Below are 23,293 nucleotides of genomic sequence, written 5' to 3'. Positions count from 1 at the left end.
TATACACATAGAGATCCTGTCTATTCTGATTATACAGGAACTTTTGAAGCGACGATAAGAAAAATGTTGAGATGAGACATCCAGAATCCGCTTTGTTAAACCCGTTAGATATCATAGCCAAAACACTTTAACCTCCTGTAATGTTAAATCGACTTGTTGATAAATGATAAATCTCTTTGTATGTTTTAAATATTGTATAAGTCTTGCAGGTATGACGATTTATAAATCATTTGTTATCTAGACTAAGACTAAGTCTAGGCTCCCTACTAAAAAGGACTTCGACAAAGTGGCACATCGGGTGACATCGGGGTCCATCATCATTGGTCTATTTTGAGTTGCCAACGTAATTTTATAATAAATTGGTATTTCCTAAATGACGGACAGTTCGCAGATAGATAGGTAAAGTTCACCGAAAGATATACCGTTTTTACAACGTTTTAAGGTTCAAAACCCTAAAAGAAGTTGTCCCCGAAGATCATGAGATCCGGTATCAGATGGATGATAGTCCAGCCCATAATTCCCCAGGTCACCTTGTTTCTGTGGGATCACTTGAAAAGTGTAATTTTTAAAAATGTTAAATTTGAAAATAACCAGTTATAAAGCGCTATTTCCTTAGAATGTGACAGGATTTCAGAATATCAACTAAGCAAAGTTAGAAATGAATGAAAAAATAATGTTTATTTTAAATAATGTTTCTTTCTCGGCAATGTTTATTATTATTATTTTTATTATAATTATTATTTATTTTTAATAAAAAACTTGAGGGTCTAATTTATAGTAGTTTTTTAAAGCTTCCATGTTGCTTAAACATTCTAAGAACGCTTTAAGGGATGAGAAGGTCCTAAGGACCGAGTTTGATCCTAGGAAAGACATAAGGATATACCTACATATCTAGTTTATTTTGAATATGCGAAACCAAATATGCATGTCTTTATTGTAAATCAACCTTTTTTTATTATATCACCGTCCAGCTTGCTGTCGTCAAGTTTTGGAAATAGCTTCATGGACAATATTTGCTGGTGTTTGTTGTATCGACCTTTTGCAATTTTGCCATCATATTTAATTCAATAACTGAAGATTGACTTATTAAAATTTATTCAAACACGGCACATGAGTTAATCATATCGGCCCCTTAAAAAAGTTATATTACAACTTTCCTATAAAATGCACAGGGGAGCTAATCTGTGGGCACCTAAAACTTTGCATATAGGGTTCACAATAGCTGCTCGATCATTTCAATCAATAGTACCCATCTAACCAATAAACCGAGTTAAGGGTGTGAAAATCGCTGTTTAGAAAGAACAAAATTACAAAAATATGCATGTTCAAAGTTGGTTAAATCGGAGGTGAAAATTTCTTTCAAGATGAAATATTTCAAAAAAAAAAGTACACTTGGCACTTAACTTCACCCCAAAAATAGAAAGACTTTTCGAAATTACGTCTCAATAAACTTTTAATTAAAGTGTTGGGTGAAAAACCCTGTGTATTCTTTAAAACCAGTTTCTGTGCAACTCCCTTACATTTATTTCTAATTTGGGTTACCTATATTAAAATAAAGTTTTGTTTTAAATCGAATTGTTTATTGGCTTGCTTTATAATAGTTTTTATTTACACTATTAAGTCATTATTTTCATTTTTTATAGGGCTTAGCTTAGATTCTCGAGCAAAATTTCGGGATAGAACTGATAGATTCATCTGCCAACTTTTTGCAATTTTGTAGAAATTACGTCGTGTCTACCGGGCTTTACAGCAAACCGTGCTGACACCATGGTTTACCGCAGCATTAGTAACTCCGTATTTATTATGCTTCTCTATGGTTCATATGCGGATATCGATATAAGTATCACCCGTGACATCGATGTTATTTTTTTTCCTACGGCTTCGAGTTTCCCGCTTTAACTCCCAATTAAACCTAACTCGCATTAAAACGTTAATTGAATCAGTCAGTTATTTCTCGTACACGGCAATCGCGGCGTACAAAAAAAAAAACAGAACCGATAATTAGGCAAATTTCTCAAACGTCCGTCGAGGAATTTTTTCGCTTTCCCTTTTTTTCCCGCCGGCGGAGATAAAACCCGATTTATGTAATTTGCGGTTGTTACGCCGGGGTGGACTCTGGGTGGGGCACGGGAGGAAGGGGGGAACCAAATCGATCGGCCGCGGTAGACGAGCACAAATAGAATTTCGTTACAATTGGCGTGAAATTTGCTGAGCCGCGTCGGCCCGATTCGGGAACTGTGCGTTTAACGTTATTGGTCACAGATCACCCCGATATGCAGATGCGACATCACACGCTGACCTAAATAATACGTAACGTTAACATAATGCGCAATAAAAAAAAAATTAAGTCGATAAATGGAATCACTTTCCGTTTATACCTATTCTGCTTTAGTTTATACCAAAGAGAAAAGTAATCAAAACTTGAACAAATTGAGTTCCTTATGTAGGCTTGAATCAGATCAGAAGGTCTAATAGAAGTTTCGCTGTTGGATTTGACGATATATTTTATGAATTTTTATTTTGCTTTTTGCTGCATTTTATATTTTAAAAACAAACCGATATTAATTAGGAAGCATAGCAATGTTATTACTGTTCTTTAAAATTTTTTAGATAACTTGCCCCACTCAAATTTTTCGCCACGTAGCAGCAGAAAATTACAGTCAATGATGGGGTAAGACTTTTTTATTGTAGGATTTATACCACTTTTACATCTTACAGTTTTCTTAATGTTGTGTGATTGATCTTTGGTGTTTCTTAATGTCTGGATCGTCAAATATTGTAGTCAAATATTTAATCAGATAATAGTCCCGGAACCAGAGAAAATATTTCTTCGGTCAAACAGCAAAAATAAACACGGTGCGTATTGGCAAATATTTGTCCGTTTAGAGCTTTGAGGCGAACTTCCTTCTCTCTAAAGCGGCTAACGCGTATGGTCAATAGTCTTTTGAATTACAGGGAGTGATCAGCATCGATAACAATGAACACATTTTTCATGCCCTTTTTTTCATACATCCTCGAAAGCTAAGCATTTGTTGACTTGAATTTATATAAACTGTTTTTGTTGATTTAAAAAGTAATATAGACAGGTAAAAGTTCCGTCACAACAGACTGATAGTACCTGTGTTGTTTTTTTTTTAATCCTTGGTTGCTTTTCATATTAGGCCTATGTAAACGTTGTAAATAAAAACCTTCTAGGCGTTTTTAAAGCTTCCCAAACAGTTAGTGGTAATTGGACGTAAGCCTCGCAAAACTGGTGGTTATAAAATGGAACCAATTAGAACGTTAAATTGAAGACGTCGACGCGACTTGCTCATGTATATTTATGACCTTTACAACGTTTTTATAGATGGTGGCATAAGGCAAGAAAAGTTGTTAACTTTTTTAACTTTCTTTTTGCTATACATCTAGTGAATGCCAAAGAATCGTACTAAATTGATAAAAATCTTTCCTAATTTTTAAGTCAGTGAAAGAGTTCTTTATTGATACCTCGAATATAAGGGGTGATTCAATAAAAGTTTCCACACTACAATCAGAAATATTTTTGAAACGCCACTGTATTTGTTTATTATCATGAGATTTCTAACCTCAAAACATAAACAAAATTAGTCATGGAGCAATATATGACTGAACAACGTGTAAAAATTGTGCAAGCCTATTATGACAATGGTCGATCAAGAAAAAATGCATTTCTGGCCCTACGTGAATTTTCCGGCGCGCAAAATCGACCTTCTGAGAGGACAATTTGGAATATGGTTCAAAAATTTGAGCAAACTGGATCTGTAATTCACCTCCTCAACGTGCTCGTGCAGGTCGGTCAGATGAAAATATTGTCATTGTTCGCGAAAGTGTAGCCGAAGTTCCAACCACATCCATTCGTCATCGATCGCAGCAAGTGGGCTTTACGTATTCAACCACACAGCGAATGTTAACAAAAGACCTGCATCTATACCCATATAAAGTCCAAATAACTCAGGAGTTGAAACCTCGAGATCGTCAACAGCGCCGCGTATTTGCAGAATGGATACGAGAACAAGGGGTTCCTTTTCACGTTGGTGGTTTGTAAACAAACACAATGCTCGTATTTGGGGATTAGAAAATCAAAGAGAGAGTGTTCAAAAAGCAATGCATCCTCAAAAAGTGACTGTTTGGTGCGCATTTTGGTGCGGAAGAATAATTGGCCTTTTTTTTTTCGAGGATAATGCGGAGAACGCTGTTACGGTTAATGGTGTTCGCTATCGAAACATGATATCTGATTTGTTCTGGGAGCAGTCGGAAGATATGGAAATTGAATATTTGTGGTTCCAACAGGAACCACTTGTCACAAATCCAGAGAAACGATGCAATTGCTGCGGGGCAAGTTTCCTAGTCGGATTATCTCACGTAACGGGGATATCAATTGGCCGCCGCGATCATGTGATGTTACTCCCCTAGATTTTTTTTTGGAGGTATCTAAAAAGCAGAGTGTATAGAAACAAACCAAACACTATTCCGGAGCTGAAACAGGAGATTAGACGCGAAATAGCCGGCATAGAACCTGAATTGTGTCAAAAAGTGATAGGAAATTTCAATAAACGAATTACGTCATGCCACATCTTTCATACCTAATTGTAATACACTAATCTAAAATGGCAAATAATTTTTTTTGTATATTTTTATATTCTTCCGAGTTTTTTTTATTATTTTAATGTGGAAACCCTTATCGAATCACCCTTTGCAATACGTTGCACAATGTTAAAATTATCAACATACATATTTTTGTATCACACCTGCAGGAACAAAGCAAAAAGTGTAAATGCGCAAGTTTCAAATTTTTTTGTAGAGCTTACAAATTTTTTAACAAAAATGTCAAATTCTTTTAGCAAGTGTCAAATTTGGACAGCTCGAAGTTTTCTTAAATTTTATACGAAATTTCTTTATCTTTTTTAAAAATTTGAGACTCAAATATTTACGAAAATAATGGATGAAATGTTGCGTTATCCTTAAAATCATTTACTTGTGTTGTTCGTCAACCAGCAAATACAAAGTTTTAATATTTTTGACAAAAGTTTTGCAATGTGAATAAAAATAAACCTTTTACGTTTTACATCCTGTATAGGGTAAGGAAGTATACGGGAAAACCCCGTACATCGTTCGCCATAGCGAACGATCGGATTTTTTTTCTCTCATATAATCGTCGCGTTCGATCGAAACAGTTAAAAGTCGCACAACTTTCAGCGGAAGCGATAAATAGTCATCGATGGTACCGTAGATGGTACCAGATCTGGTCGCATATAAATCGACTCTTAAAGATGCCATTTTACAAGCTATCGGGCAGTCTTCATCAGCGACGGCACGCCACACGTAATAACCAGCCGCCGTCACTGCAGTTTTATTTATTTTTGTGATTGTACGTAGGGTACCAAATAAGCAGCGAATCCGCAAGTTAAAATTAAATTCCACAAAAAAATAAAAAAAATCTTCATAAAAAAAAACAAAAGGAGCCTACCAAACATGCACGCGTTCTGCTTGAAAAAAAAAGAAATTGATGTCGGTCGTATGAAACGCCCGGTACGTACTATTTACTATTGATATTTCTACCCAATTTGGCAACGCTGCTATCTTCACCGGTACATCTTTGGCTTCCGCCGAAAGTCGACCTGACGTTTTTCACGCTAGACCAGTTAACGGGAATCTGAATGTTGTGTATATTATTGTTCGTTTGAAATTCCAACCGACACAATTTGCTTTATTTTCCGATGAAATTCGGCGTTTCGACAACGATTTGAATCATCTTCGACATTAGAACAGCCTGTCAATTGGACTCGAAACCCCTGCATCGACTTAAAAAATAAAGATATCGTCATGGAGTAGTTGTTAGACCAGTTGCTGTGGATGACGGTTGGTTAAACAGCACATGGGACAGCCGGAGGAATGCGGGCCTGTACTATTTTTTTTCTCTCTCTTCTAAACGAACAGAGTGTAACTAAAATGAACGAAAACAGAAACGTACAGCAAAGTTATGTAATTCTCAATTAGACTCTAGGTTATTATCAAATTGGGAAAACTGACATTTGACAACGCAGTCAGTAGAGTCAGATCAAATTGTCAAAAAAAGTCTTTTACGGGCGTGATCACCCAGCGAAAATGACAATAATTGAGATTTTGTTGAGTTTAGACGTAGCCTGCATGGGGAGTGAAACGAACATTGCTGGCAACTATACTATTAAGTTTGACACAATAAATTACTTATAGAAAAGTAAATATGGCAATAATGAGGTTGTAAAACAAAAACGAAAATGAATATAGAGTTTGAGAAGTTTGTCTGAACTTTCAATATCAGTGGAAACTTATGCTTCTACGAAAGAAAACTACCGTAAATTTAAAAGCCAGATGCGAACAACACGGAACACAAGCAGTAAGCAAGAGGAAGAAAGCAGAAGGTGACGGAAAATTGATGCCTTCCAAAATACGTAACAGTTATATAAAATTTCGTGAATAAACGGCAACGTCGCATCTCTTAAAATATGTCATATAATGTGTTTGGGGTAAAACTTTACACCCTTTGACAACATTATTTTAACGCAATTAATTTTGTTCGTCATTTCGTCATCGACGACGCGCGTACCATTCCCTATTCCGAGTCATTAATTTCTGTGATAGTACCCATCCGCTGTACGGTACCACGAATTGTAATTTCTCACCTGCGGAATGGTTATCTCCGGCAGCAATACCATCTCGGACTGATACCCAGTGAACAACTTCTCCGTTTTGCCAAAAGTACAAAACTTGTTCATGTTCGATTCGGCGACACTTATTTACATAGTACTACCCGGTCGGCACTTCGTACGTGGGGCGATACCGCCCTTAACCGCGTCGACTTTATCGTTGCGATAATCGTTGCACCTGCTGCCCGTCGTCGAAAACGTATCTCGCGCAGTACCACGTAACCAAACGGTACTCCTCGATCGGAGATCGGGAGAAATGAGGTTGGGTACGACGAAGAAATCGCTGGCGCCTCGAGCGCGGAAAGGTTCTGCTCCGGCGATCCGGCGGGAGGGCGGGGTGGGAGGTACTACCTTTTTGTCCGCTCGGAAGAAGGTACTACCGTAGGTTAATTAAATGAGAGTACGTGTTCGGTAATTAAGGAGCGATTTTAGCCGGAATAATTGATATGTATAGTACTCCGGCGGTACCGCGGTACCCGCGGGTAATTAATTGCAATTTTGCCCGGTCGTTTTCCTGCATCCAGCCTGATTAATTGGAGTCGTTCTGCTCGAAGAGTACCGGAGTACTACGTAGTGGCGCGGCTTTGAGCAATGACAATAAAGAGTGAATTTTGTTCGGAAAAGCTACCGAGGTTACCGAGGTATGGTATACAAACGATATACGCCACTTTAGTCACGAGTTACGATAGTTAAGTTTCTACATTTTTGCACGAATAGAATCAAAGTACCGGAAACTGCCGAAGTGGCTCGCATCTGTGGTTAACGAAGCACTTTGCATATGCTTGCAGAGTAGGGATAATCGACTAATGCAAGATGGCATCGTTTAATGATACGGAAGAACGTCAAAACAAACAACGAAACAACAAACAACAACAACAAATCTTTTGAAAAAGCAGAATCAAAAGGAAGGAAATTTTAGGAAAAAAAGAAATAGAATATGTATTTCAAACGCCAAGAGTGAGCGAAACGTACCCTCGCACCGTTTGAAAAAAGAAATAGATACCGATTGGATGAAACACCCGATGCGCAGATTTGGCAACATCTAATTATCATTCTCCTTTTACAAGATCTTTAGGCCTACCAAGGAGTAGGTGCAAAGGCGCCTTCATAGAATATCTGAAGACGACTGGAATAAGACAATGATAAACAGAAACTCATGCAGCCATAAACAAATAAATAAAAACATGTTTAATTACAATTTTTCCAAAAATTACATTATATAAATAAGCATAACATTACATTAATGTGGCTCAGTCTAGCTGAAAAGCAATTCTACTTAAAACTTGAGGCGAGATAAAAAAATTAAACGGAATCGAAAATAAGAGGCCACCCATCATGATGATTTATACGCGGAAATACGTATAAATTACTACTAATCGAAGGAAGCTTTCGTTACGAATGAAAAAATGGGCGAGTTATTGATTTTTGAAAAAGAAAAACGCTGTCTTCCCGGTTTTTCCGGTTTCTAATTACTAAGTCGTACCGCAGCTCATTTTGCGATTGCCCACAATTAATGAGGTTGCGTTTACAGTTTTCATTTTATATTTGTTACGGCTAGAGTGTTAATTCGGATAACTTAGAGATTAGCTGGATAATATACGAGTTATCCAAATATATCGTTATTTTGATAGGAAACATTTTTTTGAACTAAAATAGTAACGAGTATTGTTTGGTACATTACCCGGAGAATTTGCAAGTCATACAACATTTGCCGCCAAAGTACCAACCACGGGAAAAGTATACAACTAACCAGTGTTTTAGCTTGTTTACCAAACTAGCCACGGTATTTGGATAACGTGCTAAGTGAATATTTCTAGTAATCCATAACTAACTTGTTGGTCGGTATGTGAACCAACTAATCTTTTTTAGTTAATTTAGTTCAGGATAGCAAAATAATTCTGAATCAAAAATAGAGTTTATTTATAGATATCACATGACACTGCATTACTTTCCTGGTGGGCAGCCGTAATGGCTTTATACAGCGTTTCCAAATAGTGTGTCAATATATGTCATTTATTATTTGTTTTAGAGAAGTGTTAAGTACAAAAGTTATAAATAAGACTGAAAGAACCAATATTAAATTATTTTCGAATATACAGGCTGATTCATAAATATGCAGGAAACCAAAGTTATATATTTTTTAATGGAATACCCTGCATATTATTGCATTAGTAGATACTCCCGTTTATACTCAATCGCCCAATGTTGTTATGGTCTATAGTGAGTGTTTTCGTTTTAAGTCAAATGTTTCCTCTCTTTCCATTAATTTAGAACTTAATGTAAGTGTAATGTAAATTTGCCATGCAAATGTAGGTTGCCCATACAAATGTAAGTTACAAATAAATAACTATTTAAAACCTGTCAATTGTGCATTGGTTTTCTCAATTAATTTGTTGTTAGTTGCTTAATTTACAACTCAATCACGAATTTTTCGACGGAAGAAATGGTCTGCATGATTTTTGTATTGGGATGTAGCGAGAAGAATGCATTATTAACTACGAGAATTTACAAGCAACAAACAGTATTCCGATAGAAGGCAGCTCTCTAAAAGGATTGTTGAGAATTTGATGAATCGTTTTACTCAAACTCGAAGTGTTGCTTATGAAAAAAACGAAATTAGTGAACGAAGAAAATGAATTTCAAGTATTACTTAGTGTCACAGATAATGTCTAAGAGTTCTGAGAATAATATTTTGCGAAAAAATAAGATGCATCTTTATCATGTACAACTTCTTCAAGAACACAATGAAAACCATTATCAAATTAGATCAACATTTTTTCGAATATGTGTTATTTACGGATGAATCGAAATTTCCATAAAAACGGTTGCGTTAACACAGTTCAGATAAAATGGTCTTTAATTGTTTGAGGTGGTATAATAGGAAATAACGTTGTAGGGACCCATTTTTTTGAAAATCCAGTGAATGGGCAAGTTTACTTAGACTTTTTAGAGCCGATATTGCAAAATATGTTAAGACCTATTCCCAACGAAGTGAGCCAGAAAATGTGGTTCCTTCATGATGGAGCTCTTAAATAATTTAATTTCTCAACGGTCGATAGGAAGAAGTGGTCCGATTAGATGGCTACCTAGATGTCCTGATCTAACAAAGATGGACTATTTTCTGTGGGGATATGTTAAAGACCGGATGTATCAAACTGCTAAAATATATTACTGTCATTCATTTATTTTCAATTTTGCGACTTTTCCACGTAAACTTCCAACAGTAATCTTCATAATTGTTGCTGCTGATGCATTTTTGAATGACCAGATGCGAAAAAGACACGAAAGTAATAACAATACATAACACTAAATATAATCGTGCTTTTCTATGTTTGTATGTTCCCAGGCAGCACAGGGTCGTCAAAATGACCTCATTAACTGGTCACCAAATGACGAATATGACGTTATATATATGACGTCAGCAGCACATACTAATATCTCAGACGTATGAAGTCATTTAAATGACGTCTTTTTTACGTCAACTTGAATCGTTAACTTTTGTCATTTAAGTGACGTCTTCTTTATATCAACTTACAGTCAGATTCTGATCATTACTGATCGAAAGTAAATCACACTGAAACCACAGCAAAAATCATATAGAATGTCTTTTGAGAAAATGGAGAATTACAGGAAATGAAATATTAGTCCTTTTAAAAAAATTATTGATGGAAGTATAATATACAGGATCTTCCATCGGATTTTTTCACGAAAATTAATATTTTTCATTTTGACTCGCCCTCTATAAGCTGCTCGAACCAACTTTAAGACAAGCATAGGATACAACTTTATAAAATTGTTGGTTTAATAAAATTACAGCTGTCGGAAACGGCGTCAAAATATAGAGTATTAAACACATGGCATTTTTGACGCAAAAATGACAATAAATCCGAAAGTACTCAGTATAGACAACGCCACAATGGGTGATTGAGTATAAAAGGGAGTATCTATTAATGCCATAATATACAGCCTGTTCCATTTAAAAAATATAAGTTTGATTTATGAATCACCCAGTATATATGAAACAATTTGTAATTGCTTCTTTTTCTTTCATTTCGACCTTTTGTATTTAACATTTTCTCTAAAATAATTAATAAACGCGGTATATTACTTTGGCACACTATTTGGACTGCCTCTAGATATTATTATACTCTCCTACGTCATGGTTTTTAATACAAGAATTTGATAATGGTTTAAATTAATTATTAAGTTTAAGGTTCATATCTGGAACTAATTAAGTTATTTTAAGACGATATTCTCAGATGATTTACATAAAACATCCATTTTTATGCCAATTTGGATAGTTTTTAAACTAACCAAAAGAGCCGGTTAATTTGTATACTTTTCTTGTGGCTTAGAAATTGCCTTTAATTTTCTGTAGTTTGTAAACCAGCTGGATAGTACACAAACCAATCACTATTTGATTACGCTAACTGTGGTCCAATATTGCTGTCGCTTTTCTGCATTTTAATTGCGTAGAAATAAGCAAGAATTTGGTTAATTTTGGTTAGTTTCTGTTATTCTATTGTTACGTTGAAAGATAAAAGAAGAATCAAACATTTGACGTCTTCTTCAATTCGTAGCTATTTTCTTAGAAATATTTGATTTTCCATCAAAATAACATCTGTGTAGTTTGTGTATTATCCATATGGTTGATGGACTCGCGAAGTTATAACTTTAACCGTACCATATATAAGAAAAAAACGATTTTCCGAACATTTTTTTTCCGTCTCGGTAATAATAATAATAATAATACTTTATTGATGTTTATTGATGTTACACGAGTCAGCAAAAATATTGAGAAAAATCTAGATATATGGCACCGCGACATAGTAATAGACCCCATCCAGCAGAAGTGATTTGACCTTAATAGAAAATTGTCTCTCCAGCAGCTCTCTGGCGCTTAGAGGCAATAGATTAAAGAATTTAGGTCCGTAATAGTTCTTATAATTTCTAGTCTTTGCAATTCTTGAGTAGTTAATCAACATATCATTTCTGTTTCTAGTGAGATGGTGGCAAACATTAATATGAAGGGGATATTGGTCCTGGTTGCTTTTAGTATATTTTAATGCCGAATAGATATAATAACATGGAACAGTTAATATTTCGAGATTCTTAAACTTTGCTCTTACGTCATCCCTATAATTCAACTGCGTCATCGCCCTGATGCCTCGTCTCTCTCTCTGTATAGAAACTTTTGGTGGCGCGCTCAGCGGCGTGCGGTCCGCGCACCCGACCGTATAATTTATTCCACTATGAAACGCGCGATTTGGTATTCAGGAAAGGCAGGCGCGGACGCACAAGTGCACGGAAAAAAATGGACGCAAGCAGCGTGCACAAAAGCGGACTCGTAGAAAAGGAAATGATGAGACGCCACGTAGGTAGAAATCGATCGGGATGCGCGACGGATCGCAGACTTTCCGTTGTTTTCTATTATTTTTTGTCTTTTTTCTCGTGCGTCGACGTCGCGCACGATAGCCTTCCTGCGCCTTCCGTGCACGCAGAACGACCGAAAAGGTTTATAGTTTTATAGTTTTTAACAGAACTAAGTTGATGGTGGTGCGTCACAGAAAAAACGTAAAATTACAAAAATTCCCATACCATACAGGGTGAGCCGAAAGGGTGGAACAAACGGGAATGAAAGATTGTTCTTGTGAAAATTTTATTAAGACTTTTGTTTATATAATACAGAGCATTAAACTTAAATTAAAAACACCACTTTTATTATTAATTTAATGAATTAAATTAAAATTTATTTTTTTTTAATTAAACGTGAAATATGCATTATAAATAACACATTTTTTTAAATTTCAATTGGCAATAACAAAAAATTCTTAGGAATAAAAATTCGGCCTACTTCCATGAAAATCTAAACCAGAAGCAGGACTTAAAATATCTGTAATGAATGAGGTACAAGTTTTAATAAAATATACGAAAAATTCCGACATTTATAAATAAAAATGTTTAATGTCCTATTTTAACACAAAGAACCATCATGCTTATTTGGACTAACTAGAAACAATCTCAAAGATAATTTGGCCTACTTTCATTAATTTCTAAATTAGAACAAAAATAACTTAAAATATCTACACTTGCTGCACTTTTCTTTACCTTTTTATTCAAAAATATTCATAATCACTATGAAAGTTTCATCCCAAAAAGGCATCTGATATTGTTTTAAAAAAGATTAACGGTAAACACACAAATTTATTTTGTCTTTTAAATGTTTATAGTTGCAAAACCTTTGCAACTATTAAAAAATAATAAATAAATAAATAAATAAAACTAAGATTAATAATAATGACCTTTAATCATTAATATTAACACAAGAAACAAGAAAATTGTTACCGTACCCAAAAGTTTTAACAAAATATGTGAAAAACTGCGAGATTCCTAAATGAAAGTGTTTTTTTTTTCTCCCTTCTCTAAAGTACCCAATAATACACCCATCGAGCGAGCGGAAAGTGTCATATAACGTCAGTTCCGTTTCCTACGGCTGCGAGCCACTTCGGACATTTCCGGGATATTACCGCACGGGTTTGTGAGCGATTGGATGTTTTCGTAAATATTACCCAGAGCTTGAATTTGACGTCACTTAGTAAATATATTCGTTGTGTTTTGCAAAAATGCACCCAAAGACTAATGGTCTAATGGTTGAATTCAGAATTAATCTAAAATTAAACCATTAAACGATACTGAAAATATTTAATTTTTACTTATTTTTTGTGTCTGAGACAGTTTGTTTTTGTGGGATAAATGAATACATTTGTCGAAATTATTTTTATCCCTTCCATGTCGGGAAAAACATTCTATTCGGTTAGGGAGTTGGGGGCGATTCATTCATACATTCCTTCATATCTATATATATACATACCATATTCCAAACGCATATGATCTGTCACCAGATTTTGGAATTTCATTCACATGTCCTGCAAAACAGTCCACTCTGCTTTGTGACGATACGTCGGGATTTTTGACATTTCGTTTTCAAAATCAAAAATTTTCTTGGGCTATTACCGTTTTAAGCGAATTCCAAGATCGAAAACGTGGCATGTTTCTAAACATTTTTATATTAAAGTTGAGTGATCGATCAAAACATCGTTTGCGCGATGACTAAGTGAGTATAAACGAACGACACAAAGGAATCCCGTTTAATAAGGAACGAATTAACGTAATCGTAATTTGTATGGCGTGCGCGTTCTTTCGTCTTCTTCCTGCTTTTGGACGGGATGAATGGGTTGCGAGCTCGTAGTACCCGCGAGCCATGAACAATGGACAATGGCCGGTCGTTTGCTACTCGCGCGAGAGAGTCATTGTCTTCGAATTTCAGGTTGTTCACACGTGTCTTTGAGCATTGTCCTCAACATCTCGCGCAGACGATGCATCGGGCCGTTAGATTGTAAGCACGTCGATGGTAGGATAGGAGAACGTTACGATCAAATGTTAACGGTGTCGACAGAACAAATATTCAGTTCGCCAGACAAAAAGTGCGGTTTTCCGGTGAACATTTTAAATAAAATTTTCTCTCCTTTATTCGAGAAACTATGTGCCGTTAAAGAAATGATTAACTAATTCCGAAAAATGTTTTATTTTGTTTGAAAAAAAGTTCATATGCATCGTTCTCAGCGAACTACACAACCTGGAAAAATAAATCGATCCTTTTCGGATTTGTAATGTAATGATCTGGATGATGATGATGATTTAGCACAATTAGGATTTTTGATTCACTTTGAGTGGTGACTGTTTGGCCCTTAAAGTGTGGAGGGTCTGAGACACACCATTATCACTCTATTATCCCGATAGATAATAGATAACGGCAAAAAACCATTTATCACATGTTTTCAAAAAGAGTGAAATATTTCTAGCAACAAATTTAAGTTGAGTTGAAGGGTACGAGGGCTACCTTTTAAATTTCCGGATTTGTAATAAAAAACTATAAGCTGAAAAGAAATATGACTTTATTGTTTCCCAAAATATTCACCCTGATGAAAAATTCACTTTTGCATTCGATAAAACAAATCAATCAAAGCACTTGTCCCACATCGAGTCGGGAACCTCCAAGACATACTTTTCAAACGCATCAATCGCGTCTTCTGATGTCAAAGATCGTTGCCCATGTAATTTATTCTTAATGTATGGGAATAGAAAGAAGTCATTAGGTGCTCAATCAGGACTATATGGTGGATAGCTTATCAAATCAGCGTTTTAAATGCTCAAAAAGTTTCTGTTTGCACTGGTCGTCTTCGGCGGTTGGTTTTTCTTCTTCGAAGACTTTCGGCGAACAAATGGTTGTGTATCATTCAGAATTGACTGTTTTTCCTTTCACATGGCTGCCTTTAATTCTTCCAAAGTCCGCGGACGATGTGTGAAGACTCTCGCTTTCAGGTAACCCCAAAGAAAAAAGTCGCAAGGCAAGACAAATCAGGCGAACGTGGCGGTCAGCCAAGATCACCCCGTAAAGACACCACTTTGTTTAGGAACATTTCTTGAAGAAGATTTAGTGAACAACGCGTTGTGTGTGATGTAGCACCATCCTGCTGGAACCAAAGATGTTCTCTTTGATCGTTGTTCAACTCGTTCACTTTTGGACGCAGGAAATTGTTAAGCATATCAAAATATCGATCTCCATTGATTGTTACCGTTATTCCATCTTCTTCGAAAAAGTAAGGACACCACATGCCGAACTCCGAGATTGCACATCAGACGGTGACTTTTGGACTGTGAGGAGGTCGCTCATGCTTAAGTCACAGTATTCACCACAATCATAATTCCAGGTAGGCTTAAGACCTACACGATCTAGGTAGACGAGATATAATCATTACTAGCAGCCATGGTGACTTCTTAGGCAGCACAAAGGAGTGCCTTTTCCGTATTCAGATGTAACTTATGAAACCAAGGCTCAGTAGCAGCCCACACCCTTTTAAATATTACTTTTGAGTTGGGGGAACAACTATCGAAAACAATTTAAGATTTATCAACGGTTTCAACCGACCAGAATTAGTTTTCCCAAATAATAAATTAAACAAATAAAATGCTGACTTCGTTTTTAAACAGAGGGTTTTTTAACTAGTTTTTTTAATAGCCAGATAGACGTCCTCAAACTTTCAACACGCTTAAAATTTTTCACAACTTAATGAATTCTATCATCTTGTGTCTCGAAAATGCCCATTTGTGAGTTGATTACATTTTTACATTTTGCGAGCATCAAAAAAACTGAACTGGTCGAACAAAGGCATAAACCTCAATGGCAAACACCTCAATACTTCGCCGACAAAATAATAAATAGCTAATAACGTAAGGAAATTGCAAAAAATGCTAACAAAGTTGCATCCCAAGTCCGACAAGGTTGGTTTGAAGATGAACGTTGAAAAAACCAAGGTAATGTACACGGAAGAAAATGTCACAAAGATAGACAACAAGGAAATAGAAACAGTAAGCGAAAATATATACCTGGATATCCAAACGGCAGAAATAAAAAGAGAGCGAACACTAGCTAAGGACTAAAGTTTTTGAGGCATGCATACTGTCAACACTTACATACGCAATACAAAAATGGACTATCAACTATCACAAAGAAGAACAGGAACATTCTAAGAGTCATGCAACATGCAATGGAAATGGCAATCCTGGGAATATCTCTTAAAAATAAGACAACAAATGCATGGATAAGACAAAGAACAAGATAAATAAGAACTAAAAGTTCAGATTTTCACGAAATTATATATTATGACATGACAATTGTTTCGACAACACCGTGTCTTTATCAAATGTAATATTTACAAACTACCTGCTACTATATATATATATATATATATATATATATATATATATATATATATATATATATATATATATATATATATATATATATATATATATATATATACCGAAAAATGACCATTAAACCTTAATTAAAGTTGTTGCGAGAATTTAAGTTCAATAAAGCAGAGGTATTTAAATCTAATTGATAGTTAAGCAATACATTTGAATGTCTCATTTTGTCTTATTTATTTTGATAAATGGATTTTCATCAAGTAAAAGCCACCTCAGTTCAAAAAAGAACAAGGAAACCGACGTAGTGCACAAAGCCCTAAGAGGAAGAGCACCAATGAGATGGACGGGTGATTTATAACTAATCGCCGGCCGAAACTGGATATAAACAGCCTATTGCAGAAGGGAGTTTAAGAAGGAAGGAAAAAGAAGAAGAAATAAGTTAAATCAACAAGACGAGATTCAGTTCATGATACACGAAATCGGTTTTGTTACGGTTAGTTTAATAACTGATAAAAAATTGTAGTATAACTGGGTCCTTCATAAACGAATGCCAACGAAATTTTATCCAAAACAACGTCCTCAACATCTTAGCATTGAAGATACTGGTGAAGCTTTGTGTTAGAGAAAACGCCCTGTCTAAGATACCGTGCTATAGCCAAGAACATGGTTCTAATGTAAATAGATGTCTAATAAACTATCAACATTTGCGGAAAAGTGTAAATTTTGTGTCCTAATTAGACCTAGACTAATAATTAAACACGGGTTAATTTTTTAGTCTCGATATTGAGATTAACTAATTAGTTCAGGTATGTAAGGACAAATTACGATTCTCGTTACATATGTTAATACCGCTTCGTTTTATAACTCAATTAACAGGCTTACTAAATTCGTTAAAACAAAATACTTAATGAACTTCCGTTACGTTACCGTATGTAAATTTTCTAGTCGTATAATTATAGTATATCTTTGTACGCCATTTACCCACACGTCCAGGGTTGTCACAGCAGATTTGCGAAACAGGTTTCGTATCACATGAATAATTTTTTTTTGTATTTTCGTAGTCGTTATTTTTAAGATTAAAAGGATAACAACGTATATAAGATGCAATTCAATGAAAATGTACATTTGTATGAGGTGTTCTTCTATTAAATCCAAAACTACAACGACCTACTGATGAGAATGTTGTGCATTTACCAATAAACTCTAGCACAAAATGCATTTCAGAGACAGAGCACAATAAAAATGTACAAGTAATAAATAAGCGATAATCTGTACTAGAATGAAGAAACAAAAAGCAATCTTATCCAAATCGGCATATGGGTGGATGTTTTCCGAAAAATACCATATAATAATCAAAGAAGCGAAGAGCTTCTTGGTCACTCACCAATGGTACTTGATACCTAGCAACTACTCACAGCGAAGGTATTGACTTGGAACTTACGACTTATTTTAGGCTTTATTATGTTCGACGGTATGACAAATAAATCCAGAAGAACTCAATCTACGTTTGCGCTACTTTTTGGAATAAAGTGTCGTCGCGAAATTTTCACCGAAATGAACCGATTTAAATTCGGTAAATGTCCGAAATGGAAAGAAAAAACTGGCCGCTGCGAGACCTGCATTTTTGATGCAACGGAACTTTTTCAAAAAATCGAAAGTACGACGTTTAATCCGAAAGTAGGTGAGAAAAGAGCAACGATCGATTCGGAACGCCCGAAGAATACCGCGAATTGGATATTTGTGTGGGTTAAGGTTTCTTGCCCGCCACTGATGGGAATTTAAAATCTGTGTAATTATACCACGCGCATGTGATATTTCAGTCGAAAGGTTTAAGATTGATACAATACAATACATTTATTTCTTTAAGAAACCATAATAGTAATAATAATAAAAACAATAATAATAATAATGATAATAATTACAAGAAAAATAAGAATACTTTGGTTTATCCTCTCCCTAAATCCGTTGTCAACACTGCTTAACTCAGAACCGAGCGGCTATCAACCTAATCTTCGAAGGGGACTCCGAGTCTCGCACTTAATGTTTATGGACGACATTAAGTTGTAAACCGAAAACCCATACCATCTGCAGGCGCTTATAAAAACAACGAAAACTTTTAGGTGTGATATTGGGATGCCGTTAGGTCTAGATAAATGCGGTATGGTCTGTTCATAGATATAAGAAAGTAACCAATTGCTTTTGAATGGGGTTATAAAAGGGTGGTCATTAACATACAATGCAACAAGATTATTACCTAAAATTTCGGAATTTAAATTCAGGTAATATTGTGGTCCGTAATAGAAAATAAGTTTATACCTACCTGTGTTTAATATCCTTTGGTTTGATATATTACTTAGTTTCAGTTTATTAGTAATCATTCTTATTTCTTGTGTAATAGAGTGTGTGTTGAATCGTGTGCGAATTTTGCAAAATATGTGCGAGTCTAGTGCATTTCAGGAGATGCTCCCGCCCAAATGGAGAAAACACTATTCTATTAAGACTAAGGAAGTTATAAACAATGTTTATTTGACTCTTATTGAACGTGGTGCCAGCAAGCAAGCATCTTTAGAAGAAACGGCCACATTGACGAAAATTCCAACATCAACAGTATGGAAAATTGTGAATAATCCCATTTCAGCGAGGAAAAAAAGAAGCGATGCTGACATTTTCTCGAGTGTAGATGAAAGTGATCGAGATATAATACGGCGTAAAATTAACCAGTTATACGAGGAACAAAGCGTGCCTACATTAGATATCTTAATTAGGAGGCTTGAAAAAGATGAAACCGGTGTTAAATGTGGCAGAACTACCTTATGGAAGTGTGTTCAACACATGGGTTTTAGATTTTAAAAAATTAACAAAAGGCAAGTTTTAATGGAATCTTTTAGAATTCGGAAATGGCGACTGGAATATCTAGAAAAAAGTAGGATTCACAGAGAACAACAAAGGCCAATTATTTACTTATGATACCCCAGAAAAGGGTTGGGTTGACTAAACTGATAAGTGTAAAATAAACGCGGCATCAACAAGAGGTAAAAGAAAAACTATTTTGCATGCTGGCTCTAAAGATGGTTGGATTCCAAATGGACTTTCTCTGTCTGCGAAAAAGATTAGAGATTACCATGAAGACACCAGCGCTGATTTATTTGAAAGTTGGTTTAAAAACAAACTAGTTCCAAACGTTCCTCCTAGTAGCGTAATTGTAGACAGTTGACTAAACCCCTTTCTCATGTGACACAAATGCAATAATCCAAAACTACATGTATAATAACGACATTGATTTTCACGAAGCTTGAAGCTACAAAAGGAATACGTCTGTGATAATTATGCAAAAAAAATCTAGGGCATACAGTTTTAAGGTTTCCACCTTACCACTGTATATTTAATCCCATTGAACATGTTTGGCACCAACTGAAACCTGCCATTCGTCGTAACAATGTTTTTCCCCGTGTTAACTCCAATGTCCTCAAACTTATAGAAACCGAAGTTTTTAACATCCCTCCACAAAGTTGGGCAAATTCTGTTAAACCTATACAAAAAGCAGAACAATGGTATATCCATATTGCAAATAATATATAACAAATAATAATTAGAACAGGCGATGATAGCGATAGTGATACTGATCTATTATGTGAATAATTTTAAGTAATTTAAGTAGGTAATAAAAATAATTTGTAATTTTATTTTAGATTTAAACATAAATACATACATAGATAAATAAATATTTTTCCTAACAAAACCCCAAATAATTAAATTCTAAGCAAAGTACGGACCTGTTCGGCCATATTTCATTCTTACAACTTGCCCGGGTCTTTCTTAGATCTATGAACAGACTTTACAATACAAATCGTGAAGGGTAGAGTTCAGCAAGGTCGAGAGGTAGAGGAAATTCAATCTTTGAACGAAGAAGCGGTGTACAAATACCTCAGCATCGCACAGAATCGGTCAATCGATCACACCGTCCTTAAAAACGAATTTAACACATTTTTAAATTCGGGGAACCTAGCAACCGCTGTATATGGGCAATACCGGTTCTTACATACTCCTTTGGAAGGGGAGGAGACCCCGTATCATCTGCTGACCGAGTGCCCTGCCTTGACATGGGCAAGATTGGGAGTCTTCGGAACGGCTCTGATCGATCTGGACAATGTCTGGAAACTCAAAAAAGTAGAGATAGTCCCCATAATAATTTCAGCAAACGATTGTACGAAATCATGCAAAAATGCGTAATTCTTCAGACATGTCATATAACGCAAGTTTCTGAATGGGGCAGAACTATGAAAAGAAATAAAAAGAGGATCTAGTGGAAAAGAATGAAATTTCTCTCCACCAGCCCAAGCCTAGCCCAAACATGAAAAAAAAAACACCAAATAAGTTATTGGGCAGGTGAAAGTTGAGGAAAAGGGCCCTAGCAGCCGATGCTGTAGATTGAGGATGTTTTAGTGAATAAAACTTTGCACAACACACCAGGGAGTCCAACACCCCCCCCCCGCGCTTGTCACGCAGGGCGTCCGTAAATGATTTCCCCTCCAATTCCCGCAAAATAAATAAATAAATAATAATAACATAGATGATATCAAGCCCTTCTAGGCAACTGAGAAAGGTATAAAAACTGCCCTGTGTCAAACAATTTTCCAGTGACATCAGGATGAAATTTGGCATAAACAAATGTAAGGTCAACTGAATGCACGAAGTTGGGGACTTTCCTCTGACTGTGGCATCGGGATCTGGAACTGTTACTAGTATGGAAAGAGGAGAAACGTAAAAATATATGGGCTTTATTCAGGCCCGAAGTATACAGCAGAAGCAGGTAAAATGTCAACTGAAAATCACGCTACAGGAGAGAGTTCGAGACATTCTCAGAACAAAACTTTCAGGCCACAACATAGTAGCTGCTATTAACGAGTACACCGTACCTCTAGTTTTGGTGTGATTCAGTGGTTTCCCACAGATATGGAAGAGTTGAACCCTATGGTACGGGTTGGCTTTACTAAACACCGCAAACACCACCCTAAAGTCTATATAGAGAGATTCCACCTTCCGAGGTCGATGGGTGAAAGAGGAGTGGCAGATATGCGACTTCGGCATAAGGCACAGATTGAACTTCAACGAGAATACTTTTTCCGCAACGCAGCGTCGTCACCAATCCACAGCGCAGTGTTTCGTCAGGACACCAACTTTACGCCATTAAAGCTAAACAATCCAGGATATAAATGCGATGTAGATTATAATATTCCTGCTCTTGGAGATGGAAACGAAAAGAGCATCACGGCAGATACATCAACCTGTTGAATAACGACCAGATAGGCAAAACTGCATCTTTGGCTCATAGATAGCAACATCTTCTATGAGACCGAGGGCTTTGTCTGCGCCAAGTTGTAGCAACCAAATCCCATTAGAAATATATTGTTAGGATGACAGAGTGACAAATACACAGTTCCGCATATGTGGCGGAGCACACGCGAATATCGAACACATTCTTAATGAATGCAGGACTCTGAAGCCCCGGAAATATACAACCAGACATAACAACGTTTCAAAGATTATCCACTGTGAAATCTGCCGTAGAATTGGATTGATCGAAAAAAAAGGTACCATATTACCTATATGCTCCTGACTCAGTTCTGAAGAATGATAGCTTTATGATGAACCAATACATCATAACATACCCGACATCGTAATGTACGACAAGAAGAAGAAAGAAGTTCCTTTTATTGACGCTGGTGTTCCACCACCTGCAAACCTGCAACAAAAAAAATACAGAGAAAAAATTGAAAAATACTTACCTCCGGCAGAGGACGTCAAAAACACCTAGAGCTGGAAAAAATGAATTTACCGGCTTGCCTGTTCCATCAGCTGCAGAAGGCTGTGATTCTGTCTTCATGCAACATCATGAGAAAGGTTTTAAACGACCAATCCACTTTAAGGGCCTTGCAGGCGATCATGTGCCGGTTTTTAAGTAGCAACCCGCAACAACCGTGATTAAAAATAATAATAATAATAATAATAAGAATAATAGCTTTATTGCTCAACAGAAGACAATCCATTTATAGAGCAATATATAGTAATATTAAAACAAAAATAATGTTTAGTAGATATCAAACATGTTTTTATCAATCCTTTCGGCATAGAGTTAAATATATCACATGCATTTGAAAAATTATAATAATTATAAACACGTTACATTTATAGGAGAACTTTTAAGCAGGTTTGTTATACACCTAACACGTTAAAGTGTGTTTAGTGCGAAAATTTATCCTAACAAATTCGGACAGTTCATAACGCTATAATGTAACAATTTATAAATGAAGATAATTGGACACGCATTTGCTCCTCCATTCAAGACTATTTATAATAAATTTCGGTGAATATGCACCATCAGCTTTGTACACTATGTATTGCAAACAAAAATCTGTACACCATCAACCTCCCAGCTATGACAAAAGTAGATTGTACTCAAGTTTAGCGTTAGTAAAGGGTTTTCAAAGAAAGGATATTTAAAAGATTTACAATTACGCACAATAAAACCAAACGTAAGTTTTTAATATGGATATAGATATGGAAGAGTTGAACCCTATGGTACGGGTTGGCTTTACTAAACACCGCAAACACCACCCTAAAGTCTATATAGAGAGATTCCACCTTCCGAGGTCGATGGGTGAAAGAGGAGTGGCAGATATGCGACTTCGGCATAAGGCACAGATTGAACTTCAACGAGAATACTTTTTCCGCAACGCAGCGTCGTCACCAATCCACAGCGCAGTGTTTCGTCAGGACACCAACTTTACGCCATTAAAGCTAAACAATCCAGGATATAA

At 35.9% G+C, this 23,293-nt stretch overlaps 1 protein-coding gene across 2 annotated transcripts in view; it reads right to left on the bottom strand.

The window, feature by feature from the left end:
* Positions 1-23,293, bottom strand: part of LOC132707969 (rhophilin-2) — a 57,445-nt gene that overhangs the window by 19,265 nt on the left and 14,887 nt on the right. Inside the window, exon 1 of one of the 2 annotated variants that reach the window (XM_060680010.1) lies at positions 6,681-6,926. The exons of the other annotated variant lie outside the window; for it this stretch is intronic. Within the exon in view, the coding sequence (XP_060535993.1) occupies positions 6,681-6,773 (93 nt within the window). The 5' untranslated portion in view covers positions 6,774-6,926. Of the gene's footprint in view, positions 1-6,680; positions 6,927-23,293 lie in introns of those variants that run through there. 2 annotated transcript variants of the gene reach the window in all.

Source organism: Cylas formicarius, unplaced genomic scaffold (assembly GCF_029955315.1).
Source record: "Cylas formicarius isolate icCylForm1 unplaced genomic scaffold, icCylForm1.1 PGA_scaffold_10__41_contigs__length_53128322, whole genome shotgun sequence".
In the NCBI taxonomy this organism is placed as follows: Eukaryota; Metazoa; Arthropoda; class Insecta; order Coleoptera; family Brentidae; genus Cylas; species Cylas formicarius.
Note: the sequence above shows the minus strand (reverse complement) of the source record. Positions and strands in the feature narration are given on the sequence as shown.